Source organism: Pituophis catenifer, unplaced genomic scaffold (genome assembly GCF_029215685.1).
Source record: "Pituophis catenifer annectens isolate HBS135680 unplaced genomic scaffold, rPitCat1.0.hap2 SCAF_3, whole genome shotgun sequence".
Lineage (NCBI taxonomy): Eukaryota > Metazoa > Chordata > Lepidosauria > Squamata > Colubridae > Pituophis > Pituophis catenifer.
In genome coordinates this window covers 124,409,418-124,432,175 of record NW_027256883.1, presented here as the reverse complement: position 1 = coordinate 124,432,175, position 22,758 = coordinate 124,409,418, and the positions used below count along the sequence as shown (strand labels likewise).

The 22,758-nt window shown below is 38.0% G+C and overlaps 1 protein-coding gene across 1 annotated transcript; it reads left to right on the top strand.

Moving 5' to 3' along the window:
• The first annotated feature begins 1,197 nt into the window (after positions 1 to 1,197).
• Positions 1,198 to 4,448, top strand: ZNF281 (zinc finger protein 281). Its single transcript, XM_070939321.1, has one exon. It carries the CDS (start codon positions 1,198 to 1,200, stop codon positions 3,910 to 3,912), a length of 2,715 nt encoding a protein of 904 aa, XP_070795422.1. The 3' UTR covers positions 3,913 to 4,448.
• The last annotated feature ends 18,310 nt before the right edge of the window (positions 4,449 to 22,758 follow it).

Sequence of the window (22,758 nt, the reverse complement as noted above, 5' to 3'; positions counted from 1 at the left end):
GGCAGGAATTAAGAGATTCTTTAAATTTAATTCTACAATTACAGAATGCATGACATTTGAATTGGATATCTCATCAATCACTGAAAAATGCTATCGAGGGAAGGATTTTCAGAACTTCTATTGTCAATGCGATCTGTTGCACAGTACTGGTTTTACAGTCAGGAAGTTATTTCCCCTATCAAATTTGAACCTATACAGTAATAGCCGTTTCAACGTTTAAACCTTCTTTTGACAAAAAAAAAAAAGTATTGCTCATGTAATAGACTTCAATGATTAGCTGCAGGAAATACAAGTGATAGCGTTTCTCCCACATTTCACGCATGCTTTCGTGGAGAGGAAGTCCGTTTGCATTCAGGGTCATTCACGCTCGAGTAACATGTACCCAGTTATTCATAATCGAAAAAGAAAATTCGTAACGCCTGGGCCAACTGTGAGCCGGATAAGATTGCTCCCCCCCCCCGCTCTCCAGATACACAGAAACTATGCAGACACGCGTGTTAACTGCATACGTGTGAAACTAGGTTCATTTACACCCCGCTAGGGAAAGAAAGAGAGAAACAGAACTCCCATTTATGAGGCCAAGTGACCCTTAACTCGGCCACCGGTGCCCCTTTTATGGAGCAAGTGCCCTGCCGGCAACGACCGAGACTGGCCCGGTCGCGGTGACAGTGAGGTAATGCCCTCGAGGGAAGCGAACCAAGGGGAGGGGTCGCGAGAGGTGGGGGGGGGGAAGAGAGATGTAGGGGGTCAACCCGCGCCTGCGCTTTCCTGCCTCCCCAACATTAGTGCCCTCCTGACTGGGCAATCCTTCCCAGCATGCCGCGCGTGGCGCATGTGCAGTACGGGCCTTCCAGGGGGCTCTGCTAATTCCATTGTGGCGATATTTTTAACTGGAGGCGGCGGCCGTCAGGAGGAAGCAGCAGCGGAGGCGGCGGGACGAGGTTGGGCCGGGTGGGGCCGAGCGACGACGAAGGATGCGCCCGGCTATCGGCGGCCGTGACTGGCGAACTAACGAGTGTTAAAAGCACGGAGCGGGAAAGAGAGCGGGCCGGCCGGCCAGCCGGCGGGTGAGTGAGTCAAAAGCGAGCGAGCGGCGCAGCTTCGGGATCCGGCAGCAGAAACAGCCCCTGCGGGCCGCGCCTCCTCCTGTTTCTCTTCCCCGGCTTTGCGGCTCCCTTTCCTACCCGTGAGCGGAATATGAAACTCGGCAGCGGCTTCCTGAGCGGCGGCGGTTCTTCCAAGAGGACGGCGATGGAGCCCACCTTCCCCCCCAGCATGGTCATGTTCAATCACCGCCTGCCGCCAGTCACCAGTTTCACTCGGCCGGCCGCGCCCCCGCAGCATTGTGGGTTGACTTCTGCCTCGGCTACCGCCACAGCAGCCGCCTCCTCCTCTTCTTCATCGTCCTCTTCATCTTCTTCGTCGGCCGCTGAGACGCCTGCCCATCCGCCGCCTCCCCACCCTCAGGGCATGACTTTCAAGAAGGAGCCGACAGGAGGGTTTCCTCTCACTGCCACCTCCTCCTCGTCCCAGAGGAGCTCGTGGGGTTTCTTCCATTCTTTGGTGAACATCAAACAGGAGAAGCCCAGCGATCAAGAGGAAGAGCAGCAGCAGCAGCAGCAGCAGCACCATCACCACCACCACCATCACCATTATGGGGGTCTCTTTGGTATAGCTGGGGAGGAGAGACATCCCACTCTTGGTGGTGGTGGAGGAGGTGGAGTGGAAGGGGCCAACCAGAGTGTGATCCAGGACCTCAGTCTTTTTCACCACCTCCATCATCATCCCCATAGAGGAGATTTGCTACTGGGCATCAGAAGCAGTGGTGAAGTAAGTGCTGCTGGCTCAGATGAGCATAAACAGGATGCCCAGGCCAAGAAGGTGAAGAGGCCAAAGTCAGAATCTCAGGGAAACAAAGCCAAGAAGAAGCCGAGCACTTCAGCCAAGGCCCTTGTGGCAGGAGATGGAGAGGCTGCCATGCTGTCCCCTAGCCAGAAACCTCATGTCTGTGAACACTGTAATGCTGCCTTCAGGAGCTCCTATCATCTGCGCAGGCATGTGCTTATCCATACTGGTGAGAGGCCTTTCCAGTGTAGTCAGTGCAACATGGGTTTCATTCAGAAGTATTTGCTTCAAAGGCACGAAAAAATCCACAGTAGGGAGAAGCCATTTGGATGTGACCAATGCAGTATGAAGTTCATCCAGAAGTATCACATGGAGAGGCACAAGAGAACGCACAGCGGAGAAAAGCCATACAAATGTGAAACCTGTCAGCAGTATTTTTCAAGAACTGATAGACTTTTGAAGCACAGACGTACATGTGGAGAAGCCATAGGGAAAGCAGGTGCTGGAATGGATCCTGGGCCATCAAATCATAGCATGGGCAACTTGTCTATGTTGTCTCAGGGAAATACAGGTTCATCAAAGAGAAAAAGCAAAGCAAAATGTATACCCACTGAAAACAAAGAACATAAAACTAGTCATAAAATATCTGAATCTCAAATTGCATCTAATATGTCCTTGCAGAATTACGCAGTAGAAATTCCAATAGTGTCTTCCAGTGGCGGCTTGATTGGCACTGGGTTGGAAGAGCTACAGAAAAAGGTGCCAAAACTAATCTTTAAAAAAGGAAACCGGAAAAGTGCAGATAAGAGCTTTCTTAATTTTATGTCACCATTACCAGACCTCCTTGGTCAGAAGCAATTTTCTGGAAAACCAAGTAGCTCTCTTGGCCTAGTTGCAAATTCCAGTGTAGATGCTATTGGCCTTCTCCAAGCGGCAAGTGGCAAATCAGGTCAAATAAGTAGCAATTACGATGATGCCATGCAGTTTTCAAAGAAAAGAAGATATTTGCAAACCGCCAGCAGTAACAGTGCCTTTTCGATAAATGTTGGGCATATGGCCTCCCAACCGTCTGTTATTCAGTCTGCAGGGGTAAGTGTTATGGACAATGAGACCCCATTATCTCTTATTGACCCAGCGTCTCTTAATGCTGACATCAAATCTTGTCATGATAAATCTGGCATTCCTGATGAAGTCTTGCAAAGTCTTCTAGATCAGTACTCTCACAAATCAGAAGGCCAGAAAGAAGACCCCTTCAGCATCACTGAACAGCGTGTGGACTTGCAAGCTTCAGGGGAGCATACAGAGATGGTTCAAGAGGAGAACCTGAGTCCCAGCTCCCAGGCAGCTTCAAATGACAAAGCAAGCATGTTGCAAGAATACTCAAAATACCTCCAACATGCTTTTGAAAGAACAACCAATAGCACTGGTTTTGCTTTTAGTCCCAGTTTCCAATTTGTAAGTTTATCTTCAAGCCTTCATAACCATACTTTGTTTCCAGACAAACAAGTGTACACTACGTCCCCACTTGAGTGTGGTTTCAGCCAATCTGTTACCTCAGTGTTGCCATCTGCATTGTCAAAGCCTCCTTTTGGGATGTTGCTTGGATCTCAGCCGGGTTTTTATTTGTCTGCTTTGGAGGCAACCCATCAACAGTTGACTCCTTCACAAGAACTAGATGACCTGATAGATTCTCAAAAAAACATAGACACTTCATCAGGCTATCATTCTACACCTCAAAAACTGAATAGCCAGAAGGAACAAAAAACCCTAGAAACTTCAACAAGCTTTCCCATTCCATCTCAGGAGCTAGCTAACCAGATAGATCCTCAGAAGGACCTAGAACATCGAGCAACATATCAGATAGAGACCTTTGCACAAGCATTTGGTTCTCAGTTTAAGACGGGCAGCAGGGTGCCAATGACTTTTATTGCTAACTCTAATGGAGAAGTGGACCATAGAGTAAGGACTTCAGTATCAGATTTCTCAGGGTATTCAAATATAATGTCTGATGTTAGCGAGCCATGTAGTACAAGAGTAAAGACCCCAACTAGCCAAAGTTATAGGTAGAGTCTCAAGTATGACTAGGCTTAGGGGGTGGTCTTAATGTGTTAGTTTTATTTTGATAACACTGCCATTGGAATGTTTCTACATGATCCTAATACAAATAATGTAACACGCCCTTTCAATGCAACTTTTCATATTTAGTTTTGTTAATATAATTTTAGATTGGTTTGTATTATGATTTTTAATCAGATCAATAGACATTATAGTTTGCATTTTTTGTGTTTATGTGACAGTGTTTAGCAATCAAACTTACTTAACTTAGATTGTCAGGGAATCGCCCAAAAATTGCAACTGCAAAAAAGAAAAAAAAATTAAAAACCAAGACAAAAAAAAATCACTTTTATTTTAGGATTAAGATTATGTTAATTGCTTTACTCTCAGGAAAATGTAATGAAGCAAGGAGATTCTGTACACTGTTGGTGTATTGGAGTTTTGAATTTACAAATATGTGGTAACTCCATTCTGCCATTTAACAAAGGGTTCTAAGACATTGCAAATTGCTGTCTTGTATCTGGGTGATATAAAATTCTGAGAATTTAGCTGCCTAAAGCTTGTTTATAGTTTTTAACATACTACTTTATTTCTTTTTCCAGAGGATAATGCCCATTCCATATTTTTAGGATAGCTACTCTCAGATCCTTGGTATGTTTCCTGGAATGATAGCTTTAAGAAAAATAATGTCCATTCTCCTTCCTCCCTGTCCCTAGAAGATTATAATTCTATAAAGAGATATTAATGGTATAATCTACAACAGGATTTTTGAAGTAGTAATTTCATGTCATTGTAGCCCCAAATTCAAATTACAGTAATAATTTATATACACTTTGGAATGCATTATTTATTATATATTTTAAAAAACCCGTTCAATTGGCCTCCAACCTTTTATTTCCCTTTGCTCATTTTTTAAAACATCTTAAGCTGTCTTTATAATCATCTGTTTTCTATACCAAGTTTGTTTGCCAAGATTGTGATATTTTTTCTTGTCCCTTAGCTTAACAGCTGGAATTTTAGAAGATATACATTCCAGAAGATTACATAATATTATGTACTTTCAGATGTCTCATGACGTCAGGAGTTAAACAATGGAATACCCCCCTTTATTTTAGAAGTCTATAAAGTTTTCTATATAAGATACAATAAAGAACAATTAGTTGTACATAGAGAAGTCTCCCAGTGTGCATTGAGATTTGCATCCACAAACTGTCTTGAATTTTGGGGTGGGGTTCAGATTAAGTGTAGGTTTTAAGGATGTGTAGAAGACTTTGCAGGCTTGGGTCATGAGACTTTACTTGGATTCAGAGATTGGCCTCAACATATGAACCATGTGACAGGTACCCAATGTGGTCTCTTGTAGCCAGAATCTTCCTAAGGAATTTGTTGCTCAAATTAATGTATATTTTGTGGTACATTATTTATGATATGTGAATCTTGATTAAAGCCTGTGAAGCCACAAAAACCTTCTAGAGAACTTAGTGGCTATTTTAAAACTGCTAAAAAGCAGTTGCACTGTCCAGAACCACTTTTTTTGCAGATTTTTTTAAAAAATTAGTTTTTAAATGTAATTTTGGTGATGTTTTTGCAGATTTTTAAAATGTACTTTTGGTGATACTTCTGCCTTAGGGGCTTTCAGAAGGCAGAAAAATACCAGTGGTTGTTTGCAGTCTTATTGTGTAATTGGCCTGTTTCAGGTGTTCATGTATAATAAAGTGATTAACATTGTGCAAGTGTAAAACACTTCAGTTATGAAGATGTATTACAAAAACTATAAATTCCTAAATTGTTACAGAATGCTAAAATATACCCATTTTTTCTCTTCCTTCCTATCAAATCAACTTGAACACTTCACCAAATGAGACATCACCTTATTACTAATGCGTAATTAATTAAATCTCATTTAAGTATATATATATTTGATAATGTATTTCCCGTCCTTCAAATTAGTGCTGTTAATTTCCCCTGCCATCTAGTTATAGAGCACAATTTATCATCAAGGGATGGAATATATCTTAACCACTGTGTAGTTCTGCTATGGGTTTTTCTTTGTCTTTTGGGGTATTTTGTTCCAGTGCAGTTATTTTTCTTTATATTGTGTGTACTGGATAGTGTGGATAGGGATTGTTTGCTTTAGACTGTGACCAATTAAAATGCTGTTCACACAACTAAGGAAAGAAGATGCCATTGTATTATCTATCCAGTTACACCTCTGGCTTTGTCAAGACAATTCCATAAAATGCTTGAAACTAAACGCTGGAACAAAAGAAGAATAACTTGCTTGCTTTTAAAAGGTATTTTTATTGTAAAACTTCTTTAGGTGAACAATAAAAACACAGTTTTTCGTTATTTTGAGCTTTAAATTATTTATCTTACTCTATATGGATTAGGGCTTATTTCTTTGGAGATGCTTTTCAAATGAATGAACTATTAGTAGTAGTAGATTATTTACAGTAAAGAGTACAATTTGACATATTTAGAATACTGAGAAGTGTTAGCAGTGATTTGGTTTTATTTTAGTAGTCCTGGAATTCTGTTGGAGAGTTGGATGTCAATTGGATAAATTACAGTATTGCATTGCCTCATTTTATATATTTGGGAGTAATTAACCGTAATAGGACTCCTTGAAATAGAAAGGAAGCACGGTTTTACATGTTAAGTTAAACCAAGGTTTATTTTAACCATTAATTGTTTAATTATGATCAGATATTTAGTAGAGAACCAGAAGCCTAATTCAATTTCACCTGATTTCCTAGACCCAGCAGAAAATTGATGAAAGATTTTGGCTCTTAAAAAAGAGCTATTTTAATATCCAGATGAACGGATTAAACTCTAGACCTAGCCTAGGTAGAATTTAGTTTGCTGAATCAACCTGGTGCCTTCTGAAGCATATTATTCTCCATTGAGGCTGATCTGATCTGATTTGATTGCATTGCTTCAGTAGCTAGCATCTGTTCCTGTGATGAATATATATAAAAATCATTTCTATTCAGCAACTGAAGCACCGTGGCAACTCTGCTGCACTAGTTAGAACCAGGCCAACACAAGTTAGGGACACTCAAAGAGCACTTCCTTTGTTGTCAAAATGAAGTGCTGCTTTGAAAACTGACACAACTCTGCTAATGAGCTCAGTGAACTAGTCATGAATGTCAGCAAGTTTTATTTTCCAAAAATTTGGTAAGGATAGCTTCAGAGATGGAGATTAATAGAAAAGTATTGGGGGGGTGGAGTTACTGCATGATACTTAAATATTTTTGTTACAGTAGCTCCTATGTACTATGCTATTGTATAATCCTTGCAATAGTTGGTTAAAGCATATTTTTTAAAAAGATAACACCTTTTGTATTATGTAACTTTATATTACGTAACTATAGCATATGTTAGTGCACTGAAACACAAAAGTGTAATTCTTTATAGTTTCCAAATAACCAGCAGGGAAAATACACTCTCGGACCAACATAAAAATAGATCTATTGTTAGACTCCTGGACCAAATATGGCTGTTGAAAACAAGGGAAAGAAATATATTTCCCAGGGAAGATCTCTTCAATAATATTTGGGGTCAATATTTTTAATGCAGATCTTTGTTACTTCCATGTTTCTAGTTATTCTGATCTGGTATTTTAGACTGCAATAATAAGTAGAGAAATAGTTAAAAAAAAGCATATGAACCCGATCGTGGAATTTAAGATATCTCTACCTTTTTAGTCCCATTTTCTAGCTTTGTTCCTTGAAGTTCTATCTTGGTGGCATATGGTGTTGCTTAAATATAAACCCTTTTGGGTTTTCAACATTTTTGCATAAATATGACCTAAAATATGATTTGTTCACCTGTTTTCCACAGTCGTAAAATAATTAAAACCCCAATTAAATAAATTAAAGGCATTATACTTGTTCATATATTTATTGAGGATATTGAAAATGATCCAAAATTCTATATTTGTGTGTAGCAAAAGTATGTGAACCTCTAGGATTATCAGTTCATTTAAAGGAGAAATTAGAGTGGAGGGTTTCAATCATTGGGATGATAGGTGTGAGGGAAATGTCCTGCTTTATTTAAAGAAGAGAATTGTGGGTATTGACTATCAAAGTCTGATCTTTATAACGCTGCTATGTGGAAGTGTCTCATGGACCTCTGAAAACGTTGATGCTCACCAGGCTGAATTTGACTTCTGGTGATTACTTGTACATGTCCATCTTTTCTTGAGTTGCTTTAGGACAAATACCTAACTAATTATTGAGAAACTATTGATACCCTGGTGATGATAGTAGCAGTCATAATAATAATAAAATAATTTGTGATGCCCATATGTACCATGTTGCTAACTGCTAGTTTATGTAGTGATCCTCAAAAGCTCTGACAATAGAGAGGTAGGCATGAAGGCCTCAAGGAACTCTGGGAACTAAGATAGTAATTTACACATTTTTAAATATTCCTTTTGATAAAATACAGTCAGATGTAGTGGACAATAAATAATTGGAAATAGTTCTTCTAAGATGCACATGCGATAATAGCACAGTGCCTGTGTGTTTTGCTGGGCAAAGTTTTCTTGGGCTTTAGAAATGCTACTTTTACAAAACATATTTTTACCTGTTAAGTATAGATAATTAATCGAGCAGTAAAAAAGAAAAATCCACTGCACATTTTTAGTAATGACAACACACTGAGAATTTACCTATTTTCTCAGACTCATACAATACTAAACTTAATTCTCTTTTGAAAGTTCTTGTATTGACGTGTTGAAATTTGGGAGAAAAATAAAAATGTCCTTTTTAAAAAATTCTTCTGCAGTTCTGCAAATAGCTTTAGTTTATTAACATGTTCTATGATTCTGACCAGTATCTTGTTTTGCCATAAACCAGAGCTCATGAACCATTTTATGGGTCTTCCAAGGCAACTGAAAGCAAGTGCTCTTTGGATATATTACAACCTCTTGCAGAAAAGTTGATTATATGCCTCTCATTGTGTATTGGACTCTGAAGTTGAGCTTAATGAAACATCCATTTTCAGCCTTTGAATTGGCTATGTAGACGAAAACAAAGATTGGACAATAGGGTTCCTTTTGGTTTAAGTGCAATTCATTTAAAATACTATTAAAACTCTTGTGTCTGTAACTTTCAATTGTACAAAATAGGGCATCACAGAGCAATAATTTTTGAATCAAGTTTCTGTAATTAACTTACAGAATGCATCCAAAATGTGGGGGCCATTATTCCCAGGAGATTTGGAAAATCATTGGCTGATTCAGTACTGCCATGGTCAAATGCAGTCATTTCCAGTGTTCCGTGTCAGTTTTCCAGAATGAAGGTCAACGGGGAAGTTGGCAGCAAATTGGAAGTCCCAGGCTGGTGGACAGGTAAATGACTGCTGCCAGGTGGGACGGGGAGTGAGGCTCTGTATGTAGGTGCAGAGGAGATACTACATAAGTTAGGGAAGATGCCTGAGAGGCATCGCATAGGTCAAGGAGGATGTGCTAGAGTGAGCGTGTGCAATAGGCACCCTATGAGTCAAAGAGGGTGTTTGACAGTGCAAAAGGGCAAGTTGTGTACAGATGCTAGGGTGTGAAAGGATGTGAGGGAGTGTGAAGTTTAGGGAAGGTGTGAAGGTACATAGGGATGTGCAAGAGGCAGTGTCGGGGAGAATGCATAGAGGTTTGTGAGAGATCTGTGTGGGTCAGGAGTATGATGTAGGTTGGGGAGAATATGCAGGAGTGTCCAAGTAATAGGTAAGTAAATATCTCTGAATAATGATCAAATGGTTCATGGTGCATCTAGTTTTGTATAAAGACATAAACAAGGTTCTTGTAGAAAAATAAATATATTTTATTATTGTATTATATTTTTTATTTTATTCCATTTCTTTTTTCTACCTGGGTTAATTGTTACTTTTTAATCATTTAATTAAATTTTTTTTTTAAAAAAAATTCACTTTAATTCCCATTGAATCAATTGTGCAAGTTTTGCTTTTCTATTTCTGTCTTTAGGAGAATCAGTATGTTTTTATTTCTATTCTTTAGAAAAATCAATAACATTATTTTTTTAAAAGCACCTGAATTTTCTGGAAGCTTTCACCATGCTCATTCTCTGCATATTCAAAAGAATTGGGAAAATTTTTCATTTTGGACAGAATGAAATACTTTGAGCCCTCTCCCTCATTTCCATTTACATGAGAAAGCAGATTATGAGAATGTCTATGCTTGGACTGACCTATGTTCGTTTTGATTTTGCATCCTCTTTGGCCAGGGTGGGAAGACTCATCTCCTACAGTAAAACTCTATATTAGCTCTGAGCAAATTTAGGTATTGTAGGCATTTCCAACTTGATGTGTATAGTTTTGGATTACAATTCCTATAATCCTTGACTGGTTAGGTATAATAGGAATTGTGGATCAGCACTTCTGGAGGACACTAGCTTGAACACAACTATTGGAACCTAACTGCCTAAAATGAAGGTAGAAGATGCCTACATGCTATCTTTCCTGTTTTCCTCCAGACTTTTTAAAAAAGATTCTATATGCTGGTTGGCACTTTCACATGAGGATTTAATGTTAATTTGGATCAGTGTTGCATTCCTGCATTTCTACCCAGATGATCTGTTTTGAGTAACCGACCTATGGTGCTGGTTTATTTTCTGAGATGAAACTTCCTTTGATAGAAACTCATTTCATTCCATTGTCCTGGTACTCGGTAAGTAATCCACTACTATTGCTTAGCCAATTATAATGACTCAAAAGGTCTTGTCACATTTTCCTTATTGTGAGAGCATTGTGGTTTATAAAAAGTGACAAACCAGTCATTTTATTGAAGACTGGGTTAAGACACTGATGGAGTGCCGTGTTTTGCACTCTGGTCAGCTGGGTGATATGAGGATGGCGACAGTGAAAACCACTTTAAACTTTCATGGGATGTGCATGTGTGCTGGGAAACAGTGGCAGTGGCAATTTCAGATCAAATCCATCTTTATTATAGTGATAGACAAGCATAACAGCAGCAGCACGCAAGTGCCAAAAATGAATTTCTGATCTTAATTCTACTACTGTAGTTATAAATGACATTGTACCTTTTTTGGTAGGTCTATTAGAAAGCCTGTCAATAATTAGGTCCTACTTCTTTCAGTTAGCAGGTTTCATTACAAGGCATATACCTATGCTGCTGAGGCAGGATAGAAATGTGAAGAAATAAATAAAAAAAATACAATGTTACCAAATTAACATATTAAACACGATAGTACAATATTTCAATTGTGGGTACATATTATGCCCTTGGGTATTATTTTCTCCAATAAGATGCAAATGGTTTCTTATTTGTTCTAAAGAGCATAAACTAAATAGGAATATTCAGTAGGGTGAAAAGTACATTGAAGACAGACTGAATATATGTTATAATTTGAACTAGTAATTACCAAGAGGTTCAGATAGCAGTTCTAAGTAAGAGATAAGGTGGGTTTTTCCTTGTCATTTTTTTCTTCCTACCTGCTTTCTATAGTATGTATAAAAATGCTTCATTGGAGTGTTCTTAAAAATTTTGACTTTAATATAAATTCTACTTGATATTAGTCTAGGGGGATTTTAACTCAGTTCCTCATCCCCTGAAACGTTAGAACCTATCATTTTTATGACATTACAATCAATTTCTGAGAGGATGAGTTCAAATCTATCTTTTGCAGAGACCAGGGGAAGTCTTTGGGTACTGCACAATATATTTCTGTTTTATTTCCATCTGTGCTCCTATTCAGATCAATTTTTAACAGGACATGCTAAACTCAATAAGGTGTTAAAGGACAAAATATTCAAAAGATTGTCAAGTTTGATTCTTGAAGGCAAGAGCTATTTCCAAGGTTAAATTTACTTTTATAGGAGTGTATTTTTCTTTAGAAAAGAAAGGGTAAAATAATAATAATAATAATAATAATAATAATAATAATAATAATTAGTTTGATTTATATGCCGCCCTTCTCTGGAGACTTAGGGTGGCTTACAATGCTTTTAAGCAAAAGCCTTCATACTTTTGTATATACCTGCTTAGTAGGGCTTTTGGCCCCCCCCAAGCGGTGTTCTATTTTATACAAAGTCAGCTTATTGCCCCCACAAACCGGGTTCTCATTTTACCTACCTCGAAAGGAAGGAAGGCTGAGTCAACCTTGAGCCTGGTGAGAATTGAACTCGCAATAATTGCAGGCAACTGGCAGCTAAATACTACTTTAACAGTAGTTTAGTCCACTGCACCACCAGGCTCCTGCAAGTAATGGCAGTAAAACTGAATAAAATGGGTTCCACTGATAATAATTTTTAACTAGACTACATTTTGTGCTGAAGAAAGATTTGGTGGCCTGTTGATTGTTGTGAAAGATAATCAACCTCTCTGCATTCCCTTCAATAGGGTGTTTCTGGATGTTTCTTCCTTCCTAATTTTAAATTCATCTTTCCTCAGTGTAAACTTTCTTTAAAAATACACACAACGGATTTGTTCATTTGTATTTTTCCCCCCTTTGAATCAAAAGTATAACTGTGTTTTAATGAACGATTGTGCAGTCCTGACACAGTTGAGGCAAGGATTTAGCTTCAAATAAATCATTTCCGCATTCTTGCTTAAGTGGCTGTTTTAGAGTATGAGAAGATTTGCTATTGAATTCTAATACTGAGCTTTCCTTGACCCATTTTTTTTTAGCAATATAGGTTAACTTAACTAGAAAAAGAGTGACAAAATATAAATAAAATATGTAAATGTGAGGACTTTACAAAATGAATGTAAGCATTTTAAAAAGAATACTTAACAGACAAAAATTTCTATGATTCAATGGAGACCCTGAAGGCTGGAGGTGGCTGGCGCAGTGACAGAGAAGACACCACTCTGCTCTGCTGAAGCCTTTTTGGTTTCTATTTAAACCTCTGCAATTCGACAGTTTTTATATTTATAATTGTTTTTATATTTCTTTTTTAATTACATTGTAAGCCACTAGAATTGCTTTTGGCAGCGAGAGAGTGGCATATAAATTAAACAAACAAACAAAAGGCAAGAAAAGAATAACCATTTTGTATTGTTGAGTTCAGCATAAGATGTTCCTTCCCTCTATGAGGTAAAGGGGAAAGAGCCTTTACAATTTCTTGCTTGTGGATATAAAAATACTAAGGTATGGAATATGGTAACTTACTCATGTATCAAATTTTCAGAAAATTGCTTATTTGAAGTTGAATTTTATTTTTCAGTTATTACACCTACCTATAATAGATAGATACTGTACAAAAATGAGCAATGACACAGGCCCCTACTGCCAAAGATTTCTGCTCTGTTTTAAAAAATCTTAAAATGGTTGTCAAGCAAGCTGACTATCCAATAAAAAAAAAAAAAGACTGGTAGAAATGTAGAACTCCTTCTTAATAGATATTAATTAGTAGATGTGTATTAAGTAAAATAATCTGGGATTCACCAGGCACCCTAAAGAAAAAGAGGCTTTTTCTTTTGTTGATTTATTGGAGTTGAAAGTGAAAATTTAGGATATTTACTTCTAGCAGAGGAGATAGGTTTGAAGTTTTGTAGTTGTGCGAAAGCATGTCCTGTTTGCTTTGGAAGACTTGAGTCTAGCACTGTTTTAAATATTAGTGTTGTGTGTTAAACTATTTGCCTCCTCCTCTGTTTAAGTACTGTATATCCATGAATAGAAGTTACAGAAAAGTCACTAATCTATATTTATTTTATCTTAGAAGAAAACTGACCCTGTAAAAGGTAAAACTCATGAATAGTCCTCTGGGAAACTATGTATATCTAAGATTGCCTTAGCTGGTAGAAGGAAAAAAAAACCTGCAAAGGTCTTACTTGGAAATTTTTAGTGCCATTTACAAGTGTGTAATCTTTTTTTCTCATTTAGCAGGAAAACATTTCATGACACCTATCTCTGATAAATGCAAAAGTTTCAAAGTATTCAGAAATATAGAAAGGGATACAAAACCATGTCTTCTGTTACAGTCCCCCGCATAAAATTTAATTAAATTGCAAAACCAGAAGATGACTTTAAAAGTATAAATTGGTTGTAACTGTGAGATTATTGTTTTACTATTCAAGGAAGTTGTAAATCCGCTCCTTTTGGTTAACTAATACATATACAGTACTATAAAATATCCCTTATTTCCTTCCAAAATTACAAAGCAAAAATGTGGATGTAGAAACATTTTGGTCAAATGTTTGTCTGGGAAAGAATGATGCTTATTTTATCATTGTATTTCAAGTTAGGAAAATAAATTACATAGTTTTGTTGCACTTTAGTAGAGCTGAAAAAAACTGAAGATTTCTGTTTTGTAACTTTTGTTTTAGGAGAAATCATCGCAAAGTATTATTCGCTCCTAGAGATGTCTAATCTAACTTTCATATCCCTTATAGGTAGTCCTCAACTTATGACCACAATTGAGCCCAACATTTCTGTTGCTAAGTGAGACATTTGTTAAATGAGTTTTGCCCCATTTTACGACCTTTCTTGCCACAGTTACTAAGTGAATCACTGCAATTAAGTTAGTAACACAGTTGTTAAGTGAATCTGGCTTTCCCCATTGACTTTACTTGTCAGAAGATCACAAAAGGTGATCACATGACCCTAGGACCCTGCAACAGCCATAAATATGAGTCAGGTGCCACGTGTCCGAATGTTGATCACATGGCCATGGAGATGCTACAATGGTCATAAGTGTGAAAAATGGTCATAAGTCACTTTTTTCAGTGCTGTTGTAACTTTGAATGGTCACTAAATGAACAGTTGTAAATTGAGGATTACCTGTATTCTATATATATAGGTGGCAGCTTTTATTGCATGATTCTCTTTCGTTATGTATCTATAGTTATAAAAATAAAGAACAAAAATATGAGCTTTAGAAATAAAATGTCATCAGAGAAAGATCTCAAAGAACAGTTATACAAGTAGTCCTCGACATATGACCACAATTAAGCCCAGAATTTATGTTGCTAAACATAAATGAGAAATTTGTTAATTGAGTTTTGCCCCATTTTACAACTTTTCTTGCCACATTTATTAAGTGAATCACTGCAGTTGTTAAATTAGTAACATGGTTGTTAAGTGAATCTGGCTTCTCCATTGACTTTGCTTGTCAGAAGATTGCAAAAAAGGATCACATGACCTCAGAACATTGCAACTGTCATAAATATGAACCAGTTGTCAAACATCCAAATGTAAATGACATGACCATGGGGATGCTAAAAAGGTCATAAGAGTGAAAAATGGTCATAAGTCACTTTTTCAGTGCTATTGTAACTTCGAATGGTCACTAAGTGAACTGTTGTAAATCGAGGACTACCTGTATACTGTATCCAAGGAAAAATGCCTAAGATTTCTCTAATGTGTCTCAAATTCCCAGTCCAACCTTAAAATCCCATTCAATCTCCAAGGTAAAAATCCTTGTAAACCAGTGACCATACTGAATTAATGACGAACGTGATAAAATTATTTGGTGTGTGTGTGTGTGTATGTGTGAAATAATATTTTTTTTTCTAGTTTATTCTCCTCTTCACGTGATTTATTCATTGATTTACAGCAGTTATGCTCTTCACATTCAAAATTTCTAAACCCACCTTTCAAAACAATAAAAGTGATGGCTCCGGATCCAAGTTTATATCAATAAAAGTAAATATTTGTAGCTCAGTGTTAAAATGAGGGGTTCTTGGTTCTGAGTTTGGTTGTTTCCTTGCAGACATTTCATTACCCAAATTAGGTAACATCATCAGCCAGGACAACGATAGCACTGATGTTACCTAGTTTGGGTAATGAAACATCTTCAAGAATACAACCAAGCTCAGAGAGCACTAAGGATCCCCCTCCCCCTTGTAAAAGGAAGAGAGGATGGAGAGGGATGAAGGAAAGAAAAAAAGTAAACACAAAGCACCAGTTCTTGGTTTATTGTTTCTGTAATCCTGGATGGAAATGGGCTGCTCAGAGCTACCTCCAGAGTCTATATTTTCTGCCACTCTTCTTCCCATGAGAGTTAATCCAGTGGCCTCTGTGAGGAACAGCTCAAGCCATTTGGTAGTAACAAGCAGAGATAGCCTTTTCTTGCTGTTAGCTGCTGTTTCTTTTCCCTGCCGAGCAGCTGATCTTCATTCTTGGTGAGGGAAAGAAATGTATTCCACCTCCCTGACTGTAAACCCTTTGAAAAAACAACATTGGGGTTGCTCAACGCCACGTTCAGTTGCTGTCCTCTAGAGATTGAGGCTGGGAGGCCTGAAAGCCCTTAGCAAAGAGTTGTCCTGAAATACAAAGGTTTGCTCCCACCCACCCAGAAAAGTTAAATGATATGGGCTGTAGGCAGCATTTCTGATGAGTCAGGCTTTTGCAATGATTTTGCAATGACCAGATTTGTACAGATTAGTGAAATGGAAAAACAAAAAAACCCAAAAGGACTCTAGATGTGGCCTAGTGCCTTTTAGGTCATCACGCTGGTGTTGCATCATTTGCATTGCTGGAGGATTATGTGTACTTTCAAATTCAGGAGGTGGGGGGGAAGAAACATGGCTAAAGAAGAATCTTTTGCTTTTGTTCAGATGTTGCTATATGAGAACAGAAAGTCTACAAAGTGCATTGTTTTCCCTTCAGTCTCCATATCTGTGGGACAAAATAGGTCATTAAAGATAGTTGTGTCTTAGATTAACAATACTATGTCTGGAAAAATATTTTTATTTTCACATTTCTTTCTTTTCTTGATAGGGAAGTCTGAAGGATGCTGTTTGTAGGTAGATATGAGAAGTACTGTTATAATGCTATTTTATGTTTAGGAACTTTTTGGATTTGGGGTGGACATATCCTAAAGTTTCAGCAAAAAAATCATTCAGCAAAGGCCTTCCTTTTCAGGTTAAATGGAAAATCTGAGCATATTAGGTTTTCATTATTTATTTTATTTAGTTGATTTATAAAGCTACTCAACTTGTAACTATGACACGGGTTGCGAACATATAGTTAAAAATCCAGGGAAATAATACAACCAGAGCAAATAATTATAACATAATAATATAACGACACACTCATATATTATCTGATTATTTTGGTTTTAGATTTTTCTGTTGCTCTATGCCATTAATAAATTGCAATAGATTTTTTTTTTTTTAGCTTACTGGTTCTCATTTACAATTCTAGCTTTGTTTGGATAGCTTTATACAAGGTTGTTTGTTTAAATCTGTCATATTTACACACTGACGGCAATGTTTAGTGTGTTCTAAAAATTAACAGGGTTGATATTTGTAAGACTTAATAAAACATAGAGAATGTATGCAGGATTCCTGGAGAGAACTATGCATGAATTAGTACAATTGTCTCTTGTTAGGATTCTTTTCTTATTCTCTTCCTCTGACTTAATATATTTTATAGGTGAGGCCATTGTTATGCTATCAGACTAGTTTATCAGTTCAGTCAGTCTCTGTTCTTATCTCCTGATTGCTTTAGTGAATTCTAGCGTAAAGGCAGAATGGCACAGAGGACTGACCTAATCATTAGATCCAAAGTTAAGACTCTGGGTTTTTTTTTTATTTTGTTTTCCCTTTGAGAACCAGTTTAGTCATAAACAGTCTCCTAAAAGTAGAGCGTATTCAAACAGCCACACACCATAAATGGCTAAGTTACTGTGGCCCCTAGAAGTTGTTGATATTTAATAGTGAATACTTTGGAATAGTCTAGATAAGAAAGATATTTAGTTCTTTTATTTGCTTAAAAAAATAACCATATTCTAGCAGTGGCCTGGCCTCTGATGAATTTCTGTCACATATAAAAAAAATGAAGCTTTCTCTGCATTTTTACACTATGGCCTGGTGTTAAGGATACAGAAGAAGCTGCAACACACTTGAAGCAATTGAAGGACTGAGACATTCACTAAATCTCTCTGTGTGTCTGTATTGCAAGTATTCATTATTCCAATGTTCCTTTTCCCCCAAACATGAAGAGAACATTGAGGTTATATTCACTTACAATATCAGGTGTTTGTTAACTAGCTTCCTCCTGTGCTTTAATTGCAATTTGAGATGCAGACATTAATCAAAGCTTCCATATATGCGCTGGAATGTCTCAGGTTTTTAACTGCTTTTATGTCAGTTTCTGATTCACCCAAAGACAAATAGGATGCCGTGTTGGAGACAACCTTACCTGCTGGGCATCTGCTTGTCATGGGAAAGATACAAGAATCCTTTCAACAAATGATACAGTCAAATTATGTTTGCAGTATTCCAACAGGCTGTTAAAGAAGTTAATCTCTTTATCCCTTTATCTTTGAATTAATCTCTTTATAATTTGCGCTAGAATTTTTCCAGGTATCGATGTCAGGCTGATCTGTAGTTTGTTGGATCTTCCTTCCTCCCATGTTTGAAGTAAGGACAACATTTTCAGTCATCTGGCAATTCATCAATTCTTCAGGTTGTCTCAAAGACAGTAAGTAATGGTGCAGGCAGACAAATAGCTGGTTCCTTCCCTATTGGAGGAAGCATTTCATCTGGTTCTGGAAATCCATTCAGGGGGAAAAGGCACTGTGACCATTTTAACAAGCTTAAACTTCAATTCTACCTACTCTATACAATTTGCTGATAAAATGCACAACCGTTTTGTTCGAGAATCTGAAACAAAATTGGAGTTGTGTGGCATTGCATTTTCTTTTTTCTAATCTGAATGTTATATCATTTTATTTTGAACATAGGTGGCACTAGGTGGCTCAGTGGCTAAGACACTGAGCTTGTCGATCAGAAAGGTTGGCAGTTCGAATCCCTAGTACAGATCTCCTGCATGAGCAGGGGGTTGGACTAGATGACCTCCAAGGTCCCTTCCAACTCTGTTACAATTACTGAACATATCTAAATAATTTGTGGTTATTTTTTATCAGACTTCAATCATCTCAGCTCATTTTGAGCTTTTGTTTTCCAAACACCAGCTACCCTTTCTGTAGTTTTTCCTTGAGGACTGATTTCTTTCTATTTTCTGTACATCTCCTTGTTTTTTTTAAAAAAAGATCTTCACTAAACGTTTTGTGTTCTTTATTTCCCCCTCCTGTTGGAATTATTTGGAATTGTGCTTTTAACATCTCCTTCAGGAACTTCCACCCATCCTGACCAGCTATTCTCATTAGTTTCTCCGTCATTGAATCCTACCTATCATGCTCTGAGTATCCACTCTATGTAAAATGCATCTTATGTAATGCTGTGTCTGTTACTTATTCCTTAGTTGCTTTGTAACTTAAGCTCTCTTTCAAAGCATTTCCTCCTCAGGCAAATTGCATACCTTGCTGGAGCTATGAATTGCAACTGAATTGTAAAATTAAAATCCAGCTGCAGCCTTACACATGTTAACCTAAGAAGTGTTAACTCCACCAAAATTAATGCAAACTTTCTTCAGAGATGATTTTGATGCTGCTTCTGAAATGTAACATGGGGGACAAAAACAGACCTCACTAAAATGCACTTTGTTCTCGCTGGGGACTCCCTCATGGTCAAGGGCTTTCCTCCAGCCCTTGAGTTGACAGTGGCATTAATTTTGCTACTGCAGGAACAAGACCACTGAGTAGTGCTGTCCTTTCTGCTTAATGCTGGAGAAGTTAAGGAAAATGTAGTGGATCCCCCTTGCTTGGCCTCCATTCCCAACTACCGTGTTTCCCCCGAAAATAAGACCCTATCTTATATTTTTTTTAATCCTGAAATAAGTGCTTGGCCTTATGGCCATGCACTCAAAAGCCTGATTGGGCTTATTATCAGGGGATACCTTATTTTGGGGGAAACAGGGTAGCATCACCCGCTAGTGGGACATGCAGGCAGGCAGGGTTGGGAAAATGTTGGAAATAGTTGGAACAGAGACTTTAACCATTTTTCACACTGCCCAAGTGAAAGATTGCAGGTGCAGAAGTGTTTTGTGCTTGCAATCTGTAGGGTTATTTCTGAACATGAATCCAGCACTCATTTGAGAGAGAGCTAAAGCTTTGTCTAGCAATAGTTCATTTGATGATCGTAGTATGAAAGAGACCATGAATGGGGTGAAGTGGGAAAGAGTATTTCTGAAAATCAGACCCTTCAGGTTCTTCCCTTATGACTTAAGTATATTGTATCTTGTACAGGTAGTCCTTAACTTACGACCACAATTGAGCCCAAGATTTCTTTTGCCAAGTGAGACAGTTGTAAAGTGAGTTTTAACCCGTTTTCTGACCTTTCCTGCCTCAGTTGTTAAGTGAATCACTGCAGTTGTTAAGTTAGTAACATGGTTATTAAGTGAAGCTGGCTTCCCCATTGACTCTGCTTGTCAGAAGGTCGCAAAAGGTGATCGCATGACCCTGGGACACTGCAACCGTCATAAATATGAACCAGTTGCCAAGCATCTGAATTTTGATCATGTGACCCTGGGGGTGCTGCAACGGTGGTAAGTGTGAAAGCCAGTCACAAGTCACTTTTTTCAGTGCTGTTGTAACTTCAGGTGGTCACTAAACAAACTGTTGTAAGTGGAGGACTACCTATATTCCTCTGGCTTTCAAATTCATATAGACAGTTTATGAATTTGAACAATGAATAATTATATATACACACACACTGTGGGTATATGTAATTGTTCTGTATGCACAGAACAGAACAGAACAGAACAGAACAGAACAGAATAGAATAGAATAGAATAGAATAGAATTTTTTATTGACCGAGTGTGATTGGACACAAGGAATTTGTCTTGGTGCATATGCTTTCAGTGTACATAAAAAGAAAAGATAGGTTCATCAAGAATTGTAAGGTACAACACTTAATGATAGTCATAGGGTTCAAATAAGCAATCAGGAATGCTCTTACCTAGTCATAGTAAACACCATATTTATAATTAAATCAGTATAATAGGAACCAGAGGCATTTATTTATCAGAATGCTATTTTTCCACACTTTTTCATGATGTGTTGTAATGATCTTTTGTCATCTTCAATCAGCTAGATACTTGTAATCCACAATGAAAAAAAACAAAAATTTCAACCACAAAGTACTCTTGATAATAAAACAACAGCTTCCATCTGTTCATCTGAAACAGGGTTACATATTTTCTTCTCAGAGCTCTGTGTTCTAAGGTGTTCTTTTCTCTTTGCAAATTGACTCACGAAATAGTTAGAAGAATGCAAATAAAAGTCTTCAACTTCTCTGTCATTCTCGGTGGACATCATTTGGAGGCCACATACCTGATTATTATTAGTACCGAATCTGACTTCAACTTCTGCAGGTTCACTCAAAATAGCCGGTGCAAATCCATACCTTGCTGAAATGTTCTTTCCAGAGAGACAATCCATCAAGCTTTGAATATAAAACAATGACAGCTGCGTTTGAAACCAAAGCAGTATGGGTTCAGTGAAATATAATGCAGGAGTTTTGTGTCTCTCTGCTTTCCCTGCAGCAGGAACTTCGATGTACTTTATCACGGCAACTTGCTGCCCCGTATTCCATTTGGGAATGAATTATTGATACCATGCAGATCTGAGCTAATCTGTTCATCCTTAATTAGCAAGGGCATTAATTTCACGCAGTTGCTATGCGAAACTGGCATGTTTGGACTCTTAAACATGTTGTGGTATGAAAAGTTACTGATGGCATCTCTCTTTCCAATTACTGGAAAACTACTATTACTTTACAGCTCCCGACTGAATGCAGATGATTCACATAGTAGATACTTAATAGCCCATGTCACCTGCCCAGTGTTGGTCAGATCACTATCTTTAGCCTCTGATCATGTATTTAAGTTGAACTGCCATTGTAATTCTTCACACACAAAAGATGCATTTACTCCCTTCTAATGTTACATAGAAAGAAGCTTTACGCTGCACATTATACTGTCCTACTAAGACAGTAATAGGGGAAATTTTAGCCTCAGAGCTACATTTACTCTCTAGGACATGCAGAAATGTAACTTAGGGTATTATGATGTCCCTGAAGTTATGTCTGTAATGTTCAATCCCCCCCACTTTTTTTTTCACCTTGGATTGAAATTAGAGTTTTAACCACCCTCCAGGAAAATTAGTCTATTTGGGAGGATATTTCAGAGATTTTTAAATTGGCTTTGCCCATGTTGGATTTTGCTGGAACATGGTGTGATGCCTGAGGGCCATAAATTTGCCACCCTTGCACTGAAAGATGGTTGGTTTAATGACTATAAGAATTAGCCAGCAGATATTCTTTCTGTGCTACATTGGACTTTGGGCTCTTAATAAGGCTTCTTCCGACATAACTATCTCTGTTTCTTCAAGGATGATGATTGGATTCCAGCACAATGCTAGGTGATGGACACTAGAAGATGCTGGGTTTTTTCACCACACACAAGAGAACCAGTCAGTGTGCAATCCCAAATAGTGAGGCGATAATGGCCTTCGATCTCACAATAGTCAGTTTGTGGCAATAGTTTCTGATGAGAGATGTGATTGTTATCAGACCTTTGAGACATTGTATTGATGATGACCTCCTGCTGCTAAACTCTGGACTCCTGTTGAGCTGCCATCTGTCTCACCAGACCTCTGCTGTTCTCTTCTTTATGAATTGAAGGTCTGTGCCTGCCCTTTGCCACACCATTCACCAATTAAAATGGTCTTTTCCTGTGTGGGTACCAATGGCACTCTTGAATGGGAGTGAGTCCCATTCAATAGCACCACAACCCATCCCAAGAATATATTCAAGGTTGATCTGGTGAGGTGAGTAACTGACAGCCATAGCTGATGGCAGAAATTCTCAATGGAAGCTGTACTTTTTTTTTTAGCAGCCACTTACTATTTTTGACGCTGAGTTTGTCAATCAGAAAGGTCGACAGGTCGGCGGTTCAAATCCCTAGTGTAGGTCTCCTGTGTGAGCAGGGGGTTAGATTGGATGATCTCCAAGGTCCCTTCCAACTCTG

Coding starts and splice junctions, on each gene's coding strand:
- ZNF281 (XM_070939321.1), top strand. CDS start 1,198: ATGAAACTCGGCAGCGGCTTCCTGAGCGGCGGCGGTTCTTCCAAGAGG.